At 35.6% G+C, this 23,258-nt stretch overlaps 4 protein-coding genes across 6 annotated transcripts; 1 reads left to right on the top strand and 3 right to left on the bottom strand.

Annotated features, from left to right (window-relative positions):
• Positions 1 to 4,132: 4,132 nt before the first annotated feature.
• On the top strand, positions 4,133 to 6,144 carry LOC127253292 (WRKY transcription factor 71-like). Of its 2 annotated transcripts, none has more exons than XM_051277806.1 (3): positions 4,133 to 4,754; positions 4,894 to 5,097; positions 5,572 to 6,144. In XM_051277806.1, exons 1-3 carry the CDS (start codon positions 4,288 to 4,290, stop codon positions 6,065 to 6,067), a joined length of 1,167 nt encoding a protein of 388 aa, XP_051133763.1. In that variant the 5' UTR covers positions 4,133 to 4,287; the 3' UTR covers positions 6,068 to 6,144. The 2 variants fall into 2 exon arrangements, with proteins under 2 accessions (XP_051133763.1, XP_051133762.1); XM_051277805.1 differs by having other exon boundaries at positions 4,135 to 4,754; positions 4,888 to 5,097.
• Positions 6,145 to 6,469: 325 nt separating this feature from the next.
• LOC127253391 (urease accessory protein G) lies at positions 6,470 to 9,633 on the bottom strand. 2 transcript variants are annotated; one of them, XR_007839252.1, is made up of 8 exons: positions 9,470 to 9,633; positions 9,133 to 9,312; positions 8,923 to 8,983; positions 8,151 to 8,352; positions 7,943 to 8,064; positions 7,726 to 7,830; positions 7,089 to 7,238; positions 6,470 to 6,972 (listed from the first exon to the last, which is right to left on the bottom strand). XR_007839252.1 is itself a non-coding variant. In XM_051277962.1 (7 exons), exons 1-7 carry the CDS (start codon positions 9,520 to 9,522, stop codon positions 7,152 to 7,154), a joined length of 810 nt encoding a protein of 269 aa, XP_051133919.1. In that variant the 5' UTR covers positions 9,523 to 9,633; the 3' UTR covers positions 6,470 to 7,151. The 2 variants fall into 2 exon arrangements, 1 of the variants encoding a protein (XP_051133919.1); XM_051277962.1 differs by having other exon boundaries at positions 6,470 to 7,238.
• Positions 9,634 to 9,755: 122 nt separating this feature from the next.
• On the bottom strand, positions 9,756 to 11,441 carry LOC127253390 (cytochrome b561 domain-containing protein At2g30890-like). The gene is made up of 4 exons (XM_051277961.1): positions 11,168 to 11,441; positions 10,879 to 11,049; positions 10,466 to 10,614; positions 9,756 to 10,310 (listed from the first exon to the last, which is right to left on the bottom strand). Exons 1-4 carry the CDS (start codon positions 11,306 to 11,308, stop codon positions 9,899 to 9,901), a joined length of 873 nt encoding a protein of 290 aa, XP_051133918.1. The 5' UTR covers positions 11,309 to 11,441; the 3' UTR covers positions 9,756 to 9,898.
• A 980-nt stretch (positions 11,442 to 12,421) lies between these two features.
• Positions 12,422 to 14,247, bottom strand: LOC127253442 (60S ribosomal protein L18a-2). Its single transcript, XM_051278053.1, has 4 exons — positions 14,091 to 14,247; positions 13,892 to 14,007; positions 13,451 to 13,514; positions 12,422 to 13,017 (listed from the first exon to the last, which is right to left on the bottom strand). The coding sequence occupies exons 1-4, from the start codon at positions 14,103 to 14,105 to the stop codon at positions 12,676 to 12,678; spliced, it is 537 nt and encodes a 178-aa protein (XP_051134010.1). The 5' UTR covers positions 14,106 to 14,247; the 3' UTR covers positions 12,422 to 12,675.
• Positions 14,248 to 23,258: the final 9,011 nt, after the last annotated feature.

Here is a 23,258-nt window from a genome sequence, read left to right as displayed (position 1 = left end):
TCAATAATTTCATGCTCTTTTTATAGTATTTCTTTTTGCACCATAACACATTAACGTATATAGCGACTTCATTTTACATATAATATCTGTTTAAAAAACAATATTTTTATTGGATCATTGTACTATTTACTTAATAAATATTTTTTATAATATTGCTATTATATATATATATATATATTAGTAATTTTTAAAAAAAATAAATATCAAATCTTGAAATGAATTAATTGTTCCTTCCCAAAGTAATTAAGGTGAGGAGGCGTTCCCTAAATCCATCCAATGGTGAGTGCGACTGTATGTGAGCACTGTCGTCGGCCGGCGACTATCCTATCCAATCCTAGACTAGCTAGCTAGGTGTTGTAGTTATATAGCTAGAACAAATACAGTTGGATCGGATCGGATCGGATTTATCATGTACTGATCATACAATTGATTGATTAAATTTATATATACATACATACATACATAGTGGCTCTCCGTATATATTATGCATAGGGACTGACTGGGAATATGTTTGCCAACTTAACTAATTCCAATTAATTAATTAATTAAATTTGGAATTACAGCTGCTGTAGGCTGTAGCTAGCTAGTGTATTATTATTATTATTATTATTATTATTATTATATTGATAGATATTTACTTGATTGAGTGGACAGTACTAGTACTACTGCTCTTTACTAGCTAGCTAGATCTATCTGCCTAATAATTGTTGAATGAATGCACGAATGATTGGTACTTATATACTTGCATGCTGGTATACATACATACATATATATATATATATAGCAAGGAATTGAAAACTGTCACGTACCTCGGCTCAGTTACAATTATTAGCTAGTTTATAGAAACACACACGTGTATATATATATAACAGTGGCTGGGGAGCAGCTAGCAATTCTGAGTTGAAATTAATATCCATCCATGTCTTTAAGATTAAGCTTTTTAAATTGATGGGCTGAGTCTGAGTCTGAGTGCGATCATTTGACGTCGTCCATCGGTAACAACCTATAAAAATAATTTAGGCCATGCCTTGCAAGTTCAATTAACCTAAACTTACTCACGATTAACATAATAATATTTCATACCTTTTGTTTTTTTTGGTCTTATATATACATATGCTTGTCAAACTTAATTAATTCAACTCCAATTATATGTACGCAAGTAGAGTGTATTTGGATGAATTTAAATACTAGTAGTTATCTATAGAAAATAAAAACATGGAATTTAAAATAATAATAATAATAATAATAATAATAATAATAGAGACGTATTTGAGTATGCAAATAACAACAATAATATAAAGGGATCACCACTCCTTAATCTTTAACTTATTATTATTATTATTATGATTCAAAGGTGGGTGGTTGATGAGACCAGAGATTGTTCTTCTTGTAATGAAATTATTATTTTTATTTTTATGTTTATTGTTTTGTTTTTTTATTTTTCTTATAATATGAGAATCTGCTGCTCCTATCCGACTAATCAAATTCAATAGCCTATAAATTAGGTTCAACCAGACAAAATCTGGAGGCATCCCCGCACCACCACCAGATTATTCCCTACAAAACTGTTTTAATGTTTATGTGCAAGGGTATGACATTGCTTTTGACCAATAATACCCCTTTCATTGAATATAATATATATTATTTCCAGATTTATTCTTCCGACCATCATCGACATAGAAATTGGATTTATATATATATATATATATCAGAATCTAACAAACAAATAATCAACAAAGTCAGAATATTAATGTGTTTTTCTTTGTTCATAGGAGTTTTTTTTAAAAAAAAAAAAAAAATGAAACAATTGCCTCATCCTCACTTAGATATATGCAATCTATCTGTTTAGATTTTGTGGTCAAAGTTTGATATGATATCATTGATCCTGACGTGGATGAATGTCCTTTATATATTTTTTTAAATGTTTTTATGTATTTTGTCTGTTTGATACTATGTATAGTAATCAAAGTGTTTTTTCCTTCAATTTTTTTGTTCGTGAATTTTTTTTTTTTTTTTTTTCCCCCACAGTCTATACCCTTTGATAAACTTTCAATCAAATTTAATAGTCTATAAATTAAATTTAACAAAATAAGTCATACACAAACTATATATATATATATATGATACACAAACCTAAAGGCATTATAATCTGAAAGTAGTGCAAATTGAATTCAGTGAACACATCTGCATTGTAACTGACAATAATTAATGATGATCACACCAACCAAAGTATGAAAAGGAGAAGAGTATAAATTCAAGTTGTTGATCATTTTTTTGTTGAATAAATTTAAGTCGTATGATTCATTAATAAATTGCTAATATTGCTATATAACCAATGGTGCGTGGTAATTGTTTTTATTAAAAATATAATACTAGCTTATTACATAGATATTTAATTGATTGAAGTGGAGGACTTATTATTATAGGAATAAAAAGTGTATATTTGTTTTTTAAATTTCAAATAAAAAATATAATTGTACAATTGACATGTTTTTTTTAATGAAAATATATTATTTTTCGATAAAATATAAATAAAAAAATATTATTTAAATGAAAATTCAAATTAAAATCAGTGAAATCCTAGTATTTAGTTAATTTGAATTTGTACAATTATTATAATATATGTACCCAATTTAATGTTTAAAAGAATAAAATTTAGTAACTAGTAAAATATTGGTAAAATTTTTCAATCAAACACACACATGTGAACACAATACAATATACATAAATAAGTGACAATACAAGATAATAATACACAATTAAGATGTTAATTCAATAACAACAATGTGTTAGATAGTATATATGGAGATGAAGAGCGAGCAACCTTTTTCCCTTTACCGATTGATTAATTTTGATATACAACTTTCAGTCCTCTTTTAATTCGTAATATATGACTTTATTTGCACATTGGGTGTGTTTTTTTACATTTAATTTGATTTAGATTTTATATTTGACAGACAAATATTGAAGAAAAGATAATAGCTAAAAATGATTTGTTAATAATTCTATTAAAATTAGGAATAGTGTATGTTTCGAGTATAGACTTAAAAAAGCAAATATGAATAAATTTGACTGCGGAATAAAGATGGTAATAAGCATCGCAGTTGAGAGAGTTGGGAGAGAGGAGCGAGGAACCATTGAGCAGAGCGCACGTGGCGGTGGAGGTCAAAGTGGCGGTGCACAAGTGGGGACACGTGCTCGCCGCTTCAGATCGCATGTTTGAATTTTTGACCGCTGATGATTACAATTCACACAGACTCTCTCCCCTGCGAAGCAGTCTCGGTTGACTTTTCCCCAACAACCATCCATCCATCCATCCTTCCTTCCCCTTGTTGATAAATAAAATAGTAAAATAAAGATCATGCCACACACACACACACACACACTAATTCATTCTCACCTGCTTAATTGATCTTCTGTTAATCTAAGTTGTGACACATAATAATAATATATAACAACAATTACGTGCTCCAATAACTCTCTATCTATGTATCAATCAATCAATCAATCTATGAGTGTGTGCTTGTAGCAAGAAGCTTTGATTAATTTGACCACACACACACATATAGACAGACTATAGTAGTTACATGAAATTAAGTAAGGGGCCGGATTGATTGATCGAGTATTGTATTTGTATTTATGAATTGATTATGTATGTAGTCATGTTTGAGCAGCAAAGAAAAGATGGATTGGATTGGATAGGATACTCTGGCTTCTCTTCATCTTTCTTTCTTTCTATCTATTGCTAATAAATACTAGCAATTCGCTTGCTTGTGTGTGATTGTATGTAGTATACCCTCCCTCCCTCTTCGACTTCAATTTTCAATTTATTTTTAAAAAGGGGAAAGGAAAGAAAACTTTTTGAGAGTGGAGTGGAGTTGAGGCACCAGTTGAGCCTCTGCCGTTCCGTTACCCGAGCTAGCTACTACGGCATATCATTTATCAATATCAATGGCCTGCGCTTCCAGAGACAGACCCGACACATTTCTACTGCTGACCTCCACCTCGACCTCGACCTCCTCGACCTTGATCCAAATAATAGTCAGCCAGTCAGTCAGCCCGTCGCTCGAATAAATAAATGAAGTCACACACACACACACACATATATATATATATATAGCACGTATATTATGCATATATATATGTATTTATTATGTTCGCTCTCGTCAAACTCAAACCTCCCTCGCTCGCTCTCCTCACAAGCATTAGAGATCCAATTGTTTCTCTGCTCCTCGCAGCGTCTCTCTCTCTCTCTCTCTCTCTCTCTCTCTCTCTCTCTCTCTCTCCATGTCTGGAGATTTCAGAGACGTTTACTACTACCACCACGCAGCTAGTTATAATTACGGTGGGAACCAGCTTCATGGCAGCTTCCCCTACCCTGCCGATGCCGACACCTATTCTTCCTCCGCATTATTTTCAGCTGATCCCACTACTTTGCAAATGCTCGATTCTCCTTACCTGACCTTCATTGACTATTTACAAGCTGGACCTGGACCTGGAGAATCCGCACAACATGATAGCACCGCTGCCTTTGGCCTTCCGCCGCCCTCTTCCTCCGTTCCCAAGGAAGTCGAGATGGTCACGCCGCCGACACGGGACGCGTCAGCCGGAGGAGGCGAAGCTCCTACCACGCCGAACTCGTCCATATCCTCCTCCTCCGCGGAGGGAGACTCCGAGTGCAGGAGGAGGACTAGTAGTAAGAAAGGTGTAAGTCAGGTCAAGGAAGCGGCCGACGCGGACGCTTCACAAAAGGAGTAAGCGAATAAACTTGATTGTTTAGCTGCAGTATAATTAATAAATAAAGAATTCCCAATCAATTGAAATATATACGTATGTATGTATATTAACGGGGGAATGGATGAATTAATCAAGTGCAAATGAATGAAGGAATAGAGGCAACAGCAGCAGCAGCAACAAGTCGTCGTCGTCGTCGAAGAAGAAGAAGAAGAAAGGATCATCATCATCATCAGCATCAGAAAAGAAAGAGAAACAGGAGCGATTCGCATTCATGACGAAGAGCGAAGTGGATCATTTGGAAGATGGCTACCGATGGCGAAAGTATGGCCAGAAGGCCGTCAAGAACAGTCCTTATCCCAGGTACGTACGTACGGACGGACGGACGTTAATTTGATGGAATTAGTTTGTGAATTAATGGATTTCGTTTCTTCTTCCTTGCACCACCCTCCCTCCCTAGCTAGCTAGCTTATTAAGCTCGATCGTGCGGTTTGATTAATTGAATAGAATGGATGGAATTGTAGCTAGGCCTAAGCGGTGTGGTGTGAATGGTCTTTGAGAAACATGCAATAGTCAAAACTGTGGATTGTTCGCATTCGACAAGTTGTTCTTGTATAGCTTGCTTTATGGATCGGAGTACTTTTGTGCGTCTCTTGTCCGTGTCTGGGTCTGGGTCAGGGTCTGGTCTGATGATGCATATATATATATTGACTAGCTCGTAAGTCGGAGATATACATACAACTATACCTACAAATGACTACAATAATAAATAAAATAAAATGGGATTGATCATCCTGTTACATACATACGTTCACATAAATTATTATTGTATTGCAGAAGCTACTACAGGTGCACGACCCAGAAGTGCCCAGTGAAGAAACGGGTGGAGAGATCGTTCCAGGACCCTTCGACTGTGATCACCACCTACGAAGGCCAGCACAACCACCACGTTCCTGCCACTCTGCGCGCCTCCTCCTCCTCCTCCATCTCCATGCTTGCCGCTGCTGCTGGTGGTCCGCCCCCGGTCATCTACCAACATGAACCGCCGCCAACCTTCCACCAAGACCTCCTCAGCACCTTGCTTCAGCCCCCGCCGCTGCCACGCACTAGTAGTAATTACGGTTACGCCTACAATGAGGGCAGTGGCGGAAATATGTTGAACCCCTTCCACCAGCAGATGATGATGATGATGTCGACGACCACGACGAATGAGGACGATTATGGGCTGTTGCAGGATATGATTCCTCCGCCCGCGACACTCCCCAAGCAGGAGGAGGACAACGACGACGATGACGACCACCACAACAACGATGATCATCGGGAGCCTTGGTGATTAATGAGCTTATTATTAATTAATTCCTTGTACGACGTGGATCATCGCAAGTATTAATTAATTAATTAATCGTCTAACATATATATATATATATATATATATAGCAATGTTCCCTCCCCGTCCCCGTTTAGTTTGCTTAGCACCACCCATCCTTTCATATCCATATATACACTACACTATCTTGTAACAAAACATTTGATAAACGCAACGCAAGCCTGCAGGCCTTAATCATACTGCTTAACAAATTAATTAATCAATTAAACCCTTACAACATCCATTCATTCATTTTAGTAGTGTGCTTTACGTGCTCGCTAGCTAGTTTATGCTGCTTCATTGGATTTTTATATATTATGAAAACAATATAATACTATATATATATATATATATGTATAGCTTGGGATGGGTGCCTTAATTATTTGTCTTCCATTCAGTCCAATATATCGTACAATAATATACTCCTTAGAACGTTCCTCTAGCATGCCAGAGGTTGTGAGTTCGATCAAATTTATTGAAAACAAAAAAAATGAGGTTCTGGTCCCGTTTCCATATCATCACTTGGACTGGAACTTGGTGGGCATCGGATTGGAAGATAGACAGATGTTGTCTGTCTGGGACAATATCGATGATGCACGAGCACTGTGCTATCAGGCAATGCTGCTTCCAATGCTCATAGTAATTATTTCTCCCATCCATCCCAGATCTTTCCTTTTCCATTTCTGATATATATATGTGTGTGTGTGTACCCTCAGCAGCAACTAATGCACATCCTCACTATACGTGGCAGGGGCGGGGCACTGAGCAACTATAACGAAGCAAGTCATTGGTTATGAAGAAGATAGCCTATCCACCAAAACCTGCAATAGAAAGTGACAGGTGGACCGACCGGACCTATCTATCACCTATGCCTGGGAAATCAAAGTAGAGATTTGATAGATCCATTGTAATGTATATCTACCCATCGACATCAGTTAGTAAATGAACCAAAAAAAAAAACATGAACGGTGAATCTCGCTTATGATACCTAAATAAATATCATGTCACGAAAGAAAACCCGATAACAGACACTGAAGTTTGAGAGGTGAAACTAATGGAGGTGCTTCTTCCCTGTCGCTGTTTCCCAAGCTCGTAAGACATGATCCACGATTTGCTTTACGCCAACGCCATGCTTTACCTGCGCATCATCCATGAGTTTATTATGTAATGTAATCTCAAGTTCAGTAGTGTCACAACCATTGACGCTAATGAAAGCAATAAAATTTGGCCGTGCAGCACTGAGTGTATCCAATGCCCAACCATTCTAAGACCAGCAACATCAATGAATGCAGCATGCTCCTGTGCATATCTTGAGAGAGGCTACACGTATGCAGAGGGGTCAAGTCATTCACTTTCAACTCTACCAATCTCAACCATACACCATTGGCAAGCACCGAGGACTAGAGCATGTCAGCAAAACTAACAAACAAAAATGGATTGATGGTAGCTACGCTGGATATTGGTTCCCTGGATATTCACTGTTCTCTTTCCTCGTTTTCCCATGATGCGACAAGCTTTCTTTGTTGAGTGCATACAAGTAAGCGGAGATAACTATACCAAGCAACTATAGAAAACAAGCCATCCTAGGATTCCAGCCCGATAATGGATGTATAATCTAATGGTACCTGAGCAAAAACAAAGGGACCGCCATCCCTCATTCGCAGTGCATCTCGCTCCATGACTGCCAAATCAGCCCCAATAGCAGCTGCAATGTCGGTTTTATTTATGACCTGCAATACCATGCCAGATAATACTTAGGCTGGGGGAAAATGAACATGAACTGCATGCATGTAAGCTCAAATTGCGATAGCAAATTAGTTGATGACAAGTGAAAACACCAACAAGGAGGTCAGCTTGTGTAATTCCTGGACCGCCTTTCCTGGGAATTTTGTCTCCACCCGATACATCAATTATATAAATGATGTAATCAGCCAATTCTCGGCTGAAGTTTGCAGCCAGATTATCTGCGTTACACAGAGAAAAAATCAGAGCGAACTAACTCATGATCTTGGGCCAGCAGAAAATTACAGATCATTGACTGACAAACTACCTCCTCCAGATTCACAAAATAGTATATCTGCTTTATACAAATTGGAGAGCTCTTCAAGAGGCCCCAGATTAATGCTTATATCTTCTCTAATAGCCGCATGTGGACAACCACCTGTTTCCACAGCACGAATTCTCTCCTCTGGAAGCGCTCCATGCTTTATCAAGAATTCACCATCCTCTTTTGTAAATATATCATTTGTCACCTACAATGATAGCATAATCACCCATCAAAATAAATGTATTCCCAATAATAACTGATACTACATTTTACACGTTGCTAAATGACAAAGACAGTATTATACAGAACATTTTGAGCAAAAATTGCAAATTAGCGATGGCAGTGTCACCCTATCAACCCTATGTCTCTACCATCGGCTATGTATTGTATCAGGGTATAAATGGCTAAAGCACCTTCTCAAACCACAAGGTAAGTGGTCAAAATATATTAAGGCGGGTTTCAATGAAGAGTGACTACAGTAGAGGCTATAAAGATAAGATAAGAGCATGGCTTGTTATCTGCATAAAGAGTAATGCTCAAATACGTTCATCCTTTTCCTTCTGACAATCAAACGTCAGCAAACCATGCTCTCAAATTTTTGTAATTTAACCTTTGGAACCAAGTATGAGTTTCATAGACTAAAACTTCTTTCAGTGTTACACATCAGGATCAGATAATGTGAGGAGAATAAAACGCGTGCAATCGGTGAAAGAGAAAATCAAGAATGAATCAGAATCAGAATCAGAATCGGTTAAGAGAAGGGAGTTCAACTTACTGCAGCAAGACTATACTTGTCCCTCAGAGATTCGCACAGAGCTAACATCAGAGCTGTTTTGCTGCAAATAACAGACAGACAGAAAGAAGCATTTTGCGGATGGCATTAAGCATAACTCGACATCATGTGCCCGCACGCATAATAGCGTAAAAGACACATAAAATTTGCTCGATGCCGAGTCAAATGGAGCGGTAGATTAAAAGAATGTACCCAGTGCCCACGGGGCCGCCGATGCCAACAGTAAAAGCCCTCTCCTTGAAATCCCTGTTCACGAGCGGCGGCGCTCTTCTGCTAAAGTATCCGGGGGATTCAATCGGGTCGTGCGAGTGCGGCGCCAGCCCATCGTGGCTGTGGTACAGCTTCCCGTCCGGACCTACCCATGATTCCCCCCTATCCAATTTCAAAAGATACCACCAATCAACACAACACAACACCACCCCCACCCCCGCAAAGAAAAAGACCTAATAATGTTGATAAATCCGCCCGCCCGCATAACACATACGATAGGATGATGAAATACAGAATACATAAATAATACTAGTATTACTCTTGGTGATGAGGTTCGTCGTCGTCGTGGTGGTGGTGGTGGTGGGACGCCATCAGACAAGTCTTCCAAAAGTCAAGCAGGAGCAGCAGCAGGAGTAGGGTAGCGCTGCTGCCCCAGTCGCGGATAAAATGTACGTCTCGATGGCGGGGACGGTTTTACGAAATTGCCCTTCAACCCATACATACATACACACATAGATACACGCTTCAACAGCAAAAGGGTAAATTGGAAGAATGTAGGAACACTGGAATGGACAGCGCATATTTATATTTATATTCATTCATTCATTTTAGCCGGTGATGAGAAAACATGAAGATGAACAAGTTAAGCGTGTCAAGACGTTGGAAGTGGACGCAATTTTCTGTAAATAAAATTAGTAAATAAAGAATAAACTGCTCGTTCACATTATTATTGTTATTATGATTATTATCACGCATTGGGTTGTTGCAGCAGTGTGTTGAGTACATTGGTTCTCGAAAAATGAGTCCCAAGTGCATTGCTTCTGCTTCTGCTTCTCGTGGGCGATGTTGATGGATCCTCATCAGTCATCCCCCCATGGCCATTCTCCTTTGGAGAAACATTTGGCTCACCATCGCCACCGTCATCCTCCTCCTCCATTCTTCCTTGCTGCTGTACGTATTCCCACTTGTCTTGAAAGAGATAGCACACTGTCATGAACGAGGCTTGAGCTGTGAAAATGATGGTCCAAAGCTGTGTGTTTCTTGATGTTCTGGCATGGAAGGCGTGTAACCCTGTATACACATTCAGGGTGCCCACCAGGTTTATACTTGTACCAAGCATCCAATGCAGGAAATACCATGTCCTCCGATGTTTGCTTCCCCTAGCGTTAACGCGCACACCACCACACCACGCACAGTTTAGAAAAAGAAAAACAAAACACACATGGAAATAATAGATATAGACGAGGGAGGGACTGGGGATTGTTTACTGCTTGGTTCAAGCTCAAATGAATTTATTTATTTATTTATTGATCACCTTGCTGGCCTGTTGAACCCAATCAATACTTGCAAGTATATGACACCATAAAGTGCCAAGCCGATTCTCTGATGAGTGGTGTCGAACGCATTCTCAAACTTTCTGATTGATAAAACTGCCCCAATAGTGACCAGCAGCACAGACGCCACCTTTTTTAAATTGTAGTACATGAAAAGAAACAACCCATTACAATTACAATTGCAATTACAATCAACCAACCAAATTATCCCTCTTCCTCGACCACTGTTACCATATGAAACAATTAGTACTATGAAAATGTAGCTGAGGGGATGATTCTATCTATGTAGCACCATAGACCGACCGACTGTGAAGAAACTTGGGGTCACATTCAGCTTAATTTTATTAATTAATTTTTCTGAGCTGACTTATGCCTGCTCTGAAGTAGTACATACCTGCAGAGCAGCATGGACATAGAGCAAGATTTTGTGCCTGGGGGGATGACGATCCATTGTATTTGTGCTTGACATTCTCATCGCCAGTGTCCCCACGGGCATCAAGAATCCAACTGAAGCCCACAGGAGCACTCCATGAACCACAATATCAAACCCCTTCTGATCATTTGCCTGCAAAATCAAATGGAATATATGTACATACACATACACACCAACAAATGGGTGAGTTCCTTCAAACTATAGTACCCAAGTAAATAAATTTCACCCGACGATTAATATACTAAATCACATGCTGTTTGTTTGTAACTCTGCCGATGCTCCTGATTTTATCCCCGATTCCACTTTCTTGAAATGGTGAGCCTTCAACAGATCGTACAAGAAGCAAAGCAGCTATTTCAGTACAGAAAATGCTGGCAGGAGACATTAACATTTTTGGTAGTTTAGTTCCGGAGGAGCTGTTTCTCTGAGGCTTGTTGAGTTAATGATATCCTTTTGAGGTTGATCTGCGGCCCTTTTTCTGATTGAAGATTCCAGTATTTACCACAGCTTGCAATGATGACGTTCCCGCTCATTGATTGTGTTCCCTTTTCTCTGAAAGATTTGATGCTGTGTCACATGGATTGCTTGCTTGCTATATAATTCCTTTCTCTTAACAAAAGTGATTATTAATTAGGGCATATTATAATCTACATGGCAATCATAGCCTCAGCTCTTGATTAGACTGAAACACTGGGCTGGCATATATATACGAATGAAGGCCTAGAGTAGCAACACAAGATCATTCATATAAATTTTATAATCTCGAAGGAGATTGTAGATCATCTTCATGGCATGTCAAAATCTACGAGGAAGATAGATAGATAATATATGCTCAAGCCACAGAGAGGAACACATGGTTGGTTATCAGATCTTGTGTGTTTCCTCTGTGCAAGGATTGGAGCATGCATGCTGTTTGTAATAATGAATTGAGTTCCGGGGATTGTTCTTGAAAAATAAAGCACGAGGCTTGTGCGCGACAATCATTTGTTGGATCATCAGCTCGCATTATATCATAGTAGATCTAAGATGCGAACAGAACAGGTCAGGTCAATTAAATATAGGCAGTTTGGCTGCTTTGCAATGACAATAATAATAAGTGTGTCCTGTCCTTCTCAATCTGCATTGCTTTGATCTAAAGGCAAACACGTTCAGAGTAGTAAAACTACATGTATTACATCATCACACTGAGTCAACCATGCTTGCTAATCGTTTTCTTTTTCCTCTTTTGGGTATTATTATCTATGACCCGGTGAATAATGATCAGTAAAGCATCAGGCCAGGTTGTGTTTCAACATTTGGAAGAGTTAGTTCGTTGATTTGCCTATAACTTGGAATAATGAGTGGCGTACATTTTAATTATTATCACGCATGAATAATGCTGCATAGCAAAAAAATAATATATCTCGGGATCTCTTGTATTGAAAATGTCACAGGGAAGATCGCATAAAACCTAAGCTTGTAGGGAACCTCAGTTTCTTATCCAATTTGCATACATAACATGAAGTTGCAATTAAGGCCATGGAGAGTATTATTATAATGGGAAGCTTCAACAAGATCATGCACTATGGGCGTAACTAAAAACTAAAGCAATCAAGCAGTTGTTTGTAGTAATCAAAGGGAAAAGAGCAATGTCTCAAGAGAACCCAAAAAAAAGAACACCCTAAAGCATGTAGCAAAATTGTCAGAATAAACTTTCTGAATAGGCACTTATAGAGAACTGTAAGAATGTGGTGGCCCTCCAACAGAGAACAAAACATCCTACATAAAAAGGTTGGGCCTTGATGCTTTGTACGTCGTCTTGAGCTTCCTGGACGGTGGCCTCACCTTCCTGAACACCAGGGGGAATTTGATTTTTGAGTCATGGAATTGCTTGCTGCTCTCCCTTTTGCACAGCTTAGCTGGAACAGTTGCTGTCTTGATGATTTGGATGCAATGATGTCGAACCCTGTGGCGAGAAGCCATTTCAGTGTACATTTGTTCGACCGCACCATTTAAGGTGGTGTCACGGTACTCCTTGTACATGTTATGGTAACCAGTTCTACTTTGGTAGCGCAGCCAGATTCCATAGTTCTTGATTGTTGTTGGGTTCTTCTCATATATCTGTTTTCTCAAAAGAGAAGAAAGCTAGTTAGTATCATTCGTCAATGATTAAGGGGGGAAAGAGTAATAAATCTCAATAATGTAGAACAAAAGCCAAAGAACTGCATCAATGCTACAACGCAGTGGCGATGGGAGAATCCAATAGGAATTCCAAGAAACATATTCCTCATATAATATGGAGCATGCCAAAGTTGAAAGTTTGGAACACAAAACCTTTTCACAGTCCATGAAAAGGCTTCACCACATCAACAAGACTAGAAAGGTTTTAATTAAGGTAGTGAACAGCAGCACATCCATTATCCAAATGAGAATTATAAACTATCTACACCACCAAGCATATCAAATTTACCAAATCCTCATGCTACACATTGCACTGGTAGGAGGATACATCAAATCAAGAAAAAATTACAGAGAAATGTAGGAATTCATATACCTCATTGATAGCCAAAATCTGTCCATTGCTCTTCTTCACCTTCTTAAGCTTCCTTAGATAGTACCTTCAACAAGAATAATACCCAGACAAGAACTTGATGTCAACAGTGCAAAAACCATACCACGCCTAAAGAAGATGCTGCTTCTATTCCCCAGAAATATATTTTATTTTATAATTTTAACATGATTATGCTAACAGAAATGTTCTTTCGGGCTCTATATAGAACTTTTAAAGATGCTTCGCCTAAGAGATCTAATTTTTTGATCGGCGCCCAGGTAAGAAAGCTCAATGCCTAGAAGATTTATTTATTTATTTTTGGAGTTGGAATAAAAAAAAAAAAAATGCATTTGTGATTGTTCTGTCATTTTCACATGGAGGCAAAGTAGACAGACGCATTGGATATGAATTTTCATGGTGAAATCAAGAGCCAAGGAAACGAACCAGAATTTAGACTTGGCGCGAACCTCATTGGTTGCCCAAAGCTTCATCCGGTAGATCTTCGGATGCTCCTCCGCCTCCGTAGGCAAGGCTCTTCCCACGACCTGGTACTGGTGAAACTGCATAGAGAACCACGCGAAAGTACAATAAAACAATCACCCATAAATGACAATGAATGGAGTTGCAAATTGCAGCAACGTACCCGGAATGCCACCATTTTGACAGCTCAAGCACTCTTCTCCGTTGCTGTACTGGCTGTGAGAGAGGCGCGTGTGGGGGAGGTGAGGAGTTTAGTTTATGATCCGAGAAGCTGAGGGAGATTGCAAACCCTAGTTTCTTTATGGGCTCATTGGACCTTAAATTGTTGGAGTTCCTCGCAATAACATATACATGCATCTTTTTGGGCTTGATCTAGTGGAGACTAGCGCAATGTCAAATAGTTCAGAACATTAATTGAGTTATTATTATTATTAAAAAAAAAAAATCATAATAAATATAGTTTTAGTTTTAGAATTTAATTTATATTCTTGAAAATTTCAGGTTTGTAACACCATCCAGTTCCAGCTTCTTCCATTAAACTAATGAACAATGCCGGGAAATTGCTCGCAATCCCACTACCAACCTTGTTGACAATTTTCCTTTTTTTTTTTTTCTTCTTTTTTTTTTTCCTGGAATGATTTCAAGCTTCGGATTGATTATTGAAAAATGATGCATATTATTAATTATTATTTTTTAAAAATATTTGGTATTCGTTATATTTTATTATTTTTATAAAATTTATACTATTTCAATTTTACAAAATACTCCTATAACATTTCAAATATTTAATTCTTATAATTTTTAAAAATTACATTAATGATATCTTACAGTGCATCTAATTGATTATTCAAACAAATAGATTCTTACTCCTTAGAATATTTTTTAAAATCTTGACATTTTCTATTAATTGATTCATTCACTACAGAAATAATCTTTATTAAATTAGGTTTTTTATAATTTTATTCTATGCAATTCTATTTTTCAAAGCAAAGGCAAAATTGACATTAGATTAGTTTAACAAATAAACAGATGTAAAAAACAAAAGAAAAACAATTGGATTTTGGGTGCTCTGCTTTTAGCTGATTCAATGATGATTTGACTGTTTGTAAAACAAGGTTTCGACATTAGTTGTTTATATATAAAATGACTATTAAGGACATTAATATATTATTTTTTAAAATATTTAATTTTGTTCATTTGATTTGAAATTTATGAGAATTTTTGTTATTAATTATTAAAAATTATAAAAATATTATAAAATATTTATTTTATTTTTATTATTTAGATTTGAAAAAATTATTTTTATTAAAAAAATAATAATTTTTTATTGAAATTATGTAAAATATAAAATAATAAATATTTCGTATATATATATTTTTATTATGTTAATTATTGTTTTAATATATATAAATAAATTAATAACATTTGTTTTTCCTATTTGATTTAGTTTTAAAAATTTATATATTTTACAAATAAAATCATTTATATGTAATAATTAATAATAGTAAATTATTTTAAATTTACAAAAATAAAAATATAATTTAATAATTAAATATATTAAAAATAATTAATAAATAATGCTATAAAAATATATTTATATGTATAAAATAAATAATTAAGTTTTAAAGGTAAATTATGAATAACCAAAATTAAAATGAAAATCCTCTTTCAAAATGTTGGGTAAATGAGTTTTTCGTAAATTAGCTTTTTGGGTAAAAAAAAAAAAGCTCTTTCAAAAAGCTAATTTATCAAACATCTAAATTAGTTTTTTGACTGGTGAAACAGCTAAATAATTGGATAAAAGTTGTTCAATAAACTAAAAACTCTTTCCCAAACATCCTCTTTATAATTGGATTAAAAAAAAAAAAAAAACATTTTTTGAAAAAAATTATTTGAATGTAATAAGACTGAAATTGTTTTAATTGTAAAATTTACTTACAAATACATTTTTTAATATAATTGTCTTTTTTTATAAAAACTTTATAATTAATTTTACGCACAATTGGGATTAAATCCCTCTGCGTAATGTTCAATTGAGATTCAGTCCCTATTTATAAACCCTTTCTCTTAACTCCCTTTTTTACCGATCTTCGTTCTTCTCGCTCCCTGTAATCGATTTCTTTCTTTCATTCCTTTTTTTATTTTTTCTTTTTCTTGTTCACACGATATTTCTCCTATACCCGTTAAGCTCTCTCATGTCAGATCGGAAGCAACTTCCTGTCCGATCGCCCAACTTTTAGCCGTGTGGAAATTTCATTTATCTCTCATTCTTCCATTGTCTTGCCGGTTCTCTGTCATCGTTTGTCATTCGATTCTGTTTAAAAACTTCCAAGGGCAGTTACTGATTATGATTCTTTGTCGTTGGCGATCGCACGATTCAATTGAAGAACTTCCGAGAGCTGTCACCGTCGATCTCCAAATTGACACCATTCTCTGGTTGGCCCGGGTCCACGATCGCCGTCCTTGGAAGGAAATTGTTAGGTTTGTATTTGTATCGGTAGCATTTGAGTTAGTAAGGAAATTGTTATTTTGGGGAAAATGTTTGGTATTTCTTGGGTGATTTTGATATTGAATTACGTTGTTATTGGGTATTTTTGTTGCTCTTTTGTGAAGTAGATTGTAATTGTTATTTTGTGAATTGGGTATTTGTTGCTATTGGGGATTCATAAATACTATAATTTCGTAAGAACATATAAGTTTACTGTATCTTGTGTAAGATTGTTGAATCGCTTATATGACTTAAGATAGTTAATACATCTGTTGGATTGATAGGTGATAACCAATTTTTGTTATTATTGCAATTTGCATACAATTTCACAGGGAATTCTATTCGAAAATTAATAAGTAGGATTTTATAGGAAAATGATCAGGTATAGCAGTTGTGTGGTTGTAGACCCTGAGTAGTTATCACAATTATTTATACTCTTTTTACTGGTGAGTTTCCAGGTCGAACACAAAGATTTTAAGTCATGAATTTCAAAGGTAAAAATCTTGAAGAAAGCGATGAAATATGCAAGAAAGGATCCGCTTGCAGCGGGTCCGAAATTTAACTACTAAAAGCGGTAAATAAAGCAATAAAGAGGAGTGGAAACGAGCGAAGCGAGAGGTGGGACGCCAGTGGTAACCAGATGATCGGGACGTGAGCGGAAGTGGGGACCAGGTGATCGGGGCATAGAAGAATCGCGGTTACCAGAGGATCGGGGCGTGAGTGAGCGGCACAATATATATATATATATGTATATGAGTGAATTAGAGTGAAGGAGAGGTGATGTGTCTGATCTGTGCGTTACTAAATGGATAGCTTTCCCTGGATAAAGTGAGCGAATGATGTAAGTGTGTTATCGGAAGAATATATGTATATTATGGAAATGATAGGAGAAGGGTGTTGTAATTATATAAACTAAATTGTAAAGAACTCATCACACTGGTATTTTGGCCTGGGGAGGATTTACAACAAGACTTCAATGACACCCAGAATTAAGACATTATAAGAAAGAAACCCTACTGTCACTAAGAATTTCTGCGACCTAATAGACCCCCGTCTATGTCCCGTTAATTTTCCCAATTTCTGCCTCATTAGTGGCTTTACCCCATGATGTTACTACTATTTAATCAAAATTGAATTTAGTACAGTAGTTACGCAGGTCGACAAGGCTCCCGCGTACTTAACTACATTGAACTACCTTGAAACCACTTTTGGTGCATAACAAGGCTTAGATAATCAATTATTCTCTTGCTCTATACCAGTGAAATGAAATTTTCTAAACTTGATTTATATAAGTGTGGAAAATTGTGAAAGAATTTAATTTGAAGAAGTAAATGATATTTCTTTATATACTACGAAAGCGTGAAAGATTAGAATTACAAAGCTGTAAATGAAACTAGTAATCTAATCTAAGAAAGCAGTAAAGACGTGACCAATGGAGAGGGGAGACCCCTACTCCCTTGGCCATTCCTGTGAAGAATTCCCTTACAGGGTTGGAGCTCTCTGAAACAGGAAGACGACGAATGCTAAAAGTATGCAGAAATCACCAAAAATTCGATCCTTTTACATAAAGATATCTGGCCCCATTTATAGCAGGTGTAAAGAGACGGTTGCAAGTAGTTGTTAGGTAGTTCCAACCGCTGGGCAGTTAGGCGGTTGCTGATAGTTATTCTGTTGAAACAGTTGCTGGCCATAACTCCCAGGGTGCCCGCTTCGCTTGCGTTGAAGGTTAAGGGCACAGATCTTCCTCGCTTGCTGGAGAGCTTGAAGGCATCAACGCAGCTCGGCTCGCTTGTGCTGGCTGGAATTGGAATGGCTGTACCGCTGCAATTAAAGTACTTAGTTGAAATTTGGTGATAGTCTGCAGCGGCGGGTATCTGGACTGTCCCTTATAAGTGGGAGAGGCTATCGCTTGCGGGCTGTGAAGGTGGCCGCTTGCCTCTCATGCCTTAGTATTTTCAAAATATGTTCTAGGCGCTTGTGAGCGAAGGCGGCTGTCGCTTGCGGCGTCTACCTTAGTTTTTCTGGTTCCAGATTACCGCTTAAGAGGGCAAAAATCGTTAATAATCTCAACAACGAACTCTGGATCATGCCTACTGATATAAATCAATATTGTATGCCGATTACGAATTATTTTGATGGTTCTTATGCAGAAATTCGAGTAATACACATTTTTGTCAAGCTAAGAATATGCTCATATTTAGAGTCATCAATAGGTTCCGATGGACATAGAGCAAAGTAGTATGATATTATAATCATTTGTTCGTATGAAGGTGAGCATCATGTAATTGGTGTAGAAGATGGCACAATGCTGACGGATCTTTACATGAATCTATCAAAAAGAGGGAATAAGGTAAGTATTGAGACAATAAAAATCCAATATATTGCACTTATTTAGAAAATCTATGTGACATTATTATGCGATGATGAAAAAAAATGAAAATTGAGAAATATGCGTCTGATTTCATTTTGAATTGAAGTATGATGCACTCTGAAATATTCATGTTTATGCTGATATGTATGTACACCATCCCCCACCATTAACTGTGTAGGTTGTTGCTTTTTTTGACTGATTTGATTGGTGCACATAAGATGTTTTTTACATTATTGTTACAATTGAGAGTGTAGAAGATTGAATCAAAAGGTATTGTTTTGGTTATCATTTTTAAATACACAATCTTTGTATGGTGAATGAAAAAAATTAATGCAAATAATTCACGGAACTATTTATTTATATGGAAACAGTTTGATTGATGGAGTCTCCGTGTTTTTTTAATTATAGATGATGGATGACAACAAATTGAAAGTGAAGTGAAGGAAAGCTCATATTGTGTAGTTCAAGAATGAGTTCATTAAGTAAATAATTAAGTTTATCATATAATAAATTAATAAAAAATGTTGTTTATATCATGTACTCCTAAAGATTGCATTGAGTTTCTTCTGCAGCTTGGTGTTGATATTCTGAGAAAAAATATTTTGGTGATTGATATAAGTAACGTTGTTGGATTGCCTGCAACTTTACTTCTTCAGGTATTGATATATATATAATTATAATTGATCTTAGTCTAGTAGATTTAGATTAGTGTGTAAAGATATTATGCTCATGCATTCTAATTGTGCAATTAATTATATAATCATATATTTTTTTCCTAAGTTGCTGAACATTAATATTTTATCCATTTATTGGCAGAAACATTATGCGATAGTGACTATTCTTCATCCACTACCAAAAATCCAGAACAAATTTGCCATGAAGCTGTTATCTTAATTGCAGCTGCAGAAGTACCCAATTTGGTATGTAGCTCAATTTTCGTAGATATTTAAAGATGTAATTAGGATGTCCGTCAATCATTTCCTTGTAATTACTTTTGGCGTGCTAAACATAATATAATATTGTACGTAAATATAAAACAATAAAATTGTTGTTTCATTGAAGCTCTTTTGTAAATTTGATGTATTATATTAGATTTACGAAAACTACAGGTATGATAATAGTCTCTTATATATGACTTGTTGACAATAGAGGTTTCTGAAAATATAACAGAGGTACATTGGAACTGTGTTTGGAGTACGTGTCTGCTCAACCGAGTCACAATTTTTTGAAATGCTTCTAATTAATTGATATTTTAGTTTGTGAGTGTGTGACAATTTGGATTATTATGTTATTGGTCAAAATACTTTAGAAAAGATATGTTTGTTCAATTACACAAAAAACACTTGAAGTCCTAGTAGTAGATTACAACGCACTTTCACTTGAATGTTGTTGTGTGTGTTATGGTGTGGATTACTTTGTAATAAGTTTAAAGATTTTCAATTCATGGTAGTAATTATTTACTCAAACAACTAATATAATTTAACTTAGTTACTTATGACTTGTTTAGTCATCTACAAGTAGATGTTGGATTATAATTGTATATATATCATACAATATAACTAAGTTATTTCTCACTTGTTTAGTCATATATAATAAATATATATTATTTATCTTTTCATACAATTTAGGGTGTCACGGGAATACTATCACGATGAATTCATCATTTTTTACCGACAACAAGTGAATATTTTGATCAAAAAATTGTCTGTTTTCCAAGGACAGATTATCAGAGTATATATACTCGCTACAAAAGCATATGATACCAGTAATATAGGTACGTAAGATTTGTGACAGGGTATATCGGTATTTTATGCAAGTATGTAACTATGTGCTTTGGGTATGAACACTGACACTTAACGTATGAATAATGATTGCTTAAGTATTATCCGTGTAGTAGTAGGTATCCGTGAATGTGATTGATTTCAGTTGACCCGCTGACGGAGGGGACAATTCACAAACTCGGTGAGAATACTTCATCTCCTAGTCTTGTTGGAAAAAATTAGGCACGGTACATTTATATTCGATAGCTCATGGCATACTTTTCAATAGCAAGACCACAATACATGTAGGAGTAACAAAAAAAATATAATTTAACTAATTCATTTATGACTTGTTTAACCATCCATAATATATATGTGTTATTTATATTTACATACAATTATGGAATTCACAGAAATACTATATGATGAATTTATCCTGATTACAGACAATTATTAAATGTTCTGAACCAAAAATGGTTTGTTTCCCAAGCACAGGTCTTCAGGACATAGATATTAGTTATGGAAGCATATGAGATACTAATTCCAGTGTTTATTGGTAAACGACTGAGGTATCCGTTGATGCTAACATGTGTAAATGAATGACATGTTATAATATTATATTGTTTCCATAGTTTTTGAAATTTATTATTGTGAATGCAATTGGATAGAGTATTATTATATTAATACTCTCAATTGTAAACTCATTGTATATGCAGTAAAACTAAGCACTACCATTATCAACAATACAACTAAGTAACCCCATTGCCTATTGTTCACGATTATGGATCATATTCTTAACTTTTCTAAGCAATTTTTTAATCTTCCAGATTGATATAACTGACTATGTTAAAGATGAATATATCTCATGTACGGGTACTGTTAAAGATAATGTTATACTTCACTTAATGATAAATATATGAAGTTTTAGACCCCCTAGGCATAAGTAACTTACCTTGGGGGTATTTACTAGCTTAATATAGATAGGTCATTAAATAACCGAGGCCTATCGTGTTTTGACAAGAAGTACGTATCAATGTGATGAGGTCATAAACCTTTGTAGTACATGTATATGTTTTTCTTTCTTAGGTGCACCACTAATGTAGTTAGATATCCGTAAATGCACTTATGTACATTGCAAGCATTACCTCAATTATTGGAATGTCTTGTAGTGAATTAGTTAATTCCAATTTAACCAAATTTATCATACAATCATTCACAACAAAATTCATAGCATTACTCCAAAAATTAAATTTCACCAAATTTAACCTACAATTCAATCTCTCAATCAATCTTAATACAATTTCATCAAACATGAGGCAAATAAAACCAATTCAACCGACAATTCAATCAAAATAACAAATTACCCAAATCAAGCACAAATAACACAATCCAAATTCAATACAACGTTCACTTACCCTGTGCTGCTCATTAAAGTCTACGGTTCGGAAAGCAGACCTTTCAGTATTATGGCCTCAATTTTACTGCGGTAGCTCTTCACATTATCAAATTCGTTGTCGATACTGTCGGATTCGCGTTGATGTAACACCCGGAAAACATACACACCAAACGGTACTGCAAATCGACTGATAACCGATTTGTATTCCTTATTCGATCTGTACATAAATACCATCAATTTACATTACCCCAATCTCAAATTTATTTAAAAGTTTGTCATAATCTATTAGGAATACGTAACAACACATTCTGAGTACACAATAGTCCTCCAAAATTATATTACTTAGAAAACTAGACCTAAAAATGCAACTCGGGGTACCTAACAATACCACATTTATCAACTCACAAACATAACTAATTACCGAACAATTAAACAAAAAACACTAAAATACTAAACACCAGGTAATTATACAAACTGGATATTTACAAAATTAACAAAAATTACAGATTAAACAAATAAAATTACCCAAAATCGGTGCCAAAATAAAACACCCAACTCGGTCTATATGGACAAACATACGAACATTTTCAAATCTAGTTAACAAATACAAATACACTGATCACCCAAGGCTCCTCAACACCGAACCTATCAAGACATACAAATACGGAACCAAGACTTATATCCCAAACAATCGAACAAACTACAGTATAAAATACAAATAATGTCAACAAAATAAAAAATCGAAAAATGTCTTATTTTTTCGAGCTTGTCATGGGGATGAGAGTAGGTCAGCTGTTTTCTTCACTATTTTTGCACCGATTGATTGTTACTTGATTGTCGAGGTTTGGAAAACATCAATTCGCCTGAAGATGGAAGATGTAGGGTTTAAAATCGGGGTGAAGGGAGTTATGAAAGATTTTTTTGCCTCAACTCCTATTAAATTGTGGGTAACTGTATTTTTTTACTATTTTTTAATTAAAAAAAAAGGCATATAAGATTATAATGGGGATAGAGCGAGAAGTAATGTATGTATACATTATGATATTAGAAGTATTGATCAATCTATTTCGAATACCTTTTGCGTATACAACGGTGATTAGGAGAAAAATACAAATTTGGGAGCTATTTAAATCTAATTCATAAAGTAGGACTGCAGTCTAATTGATTTCTAACTGAATTACAATTGGATTTCTCTTGAGAGGGATTTTAATACAACTCTCATTTAATTTTAAATTTTATTTATTTTATTTCAAAATTTTAAATGATATATAGTATAAGATATATACAATTTTAAATTTAGTAACTTATATTTTAAA

This window comes from Andrographis paniculata, unplaced genomic scaffold (assembly GCF_009805555.1).
Source record: "Andrographis paniculata isolate CXL003 unplaced genomic scaffold, ASM980555v1 Contig50END, whole genome shotgun sequence".
Taxonomy (NCBI): domain Eukaryota; kingdom Viridiplantae; phylum Streptophyta; class Magnoliopsida; order Lamiales; family Acanthaceae; genus Andrographis; species Andrographis paniculata.
The sequence above is the reverse complement of the archived record's forward strand: the minus strand, read 5'-3'. Positions and strand labels throughout refer to the sequence as shown.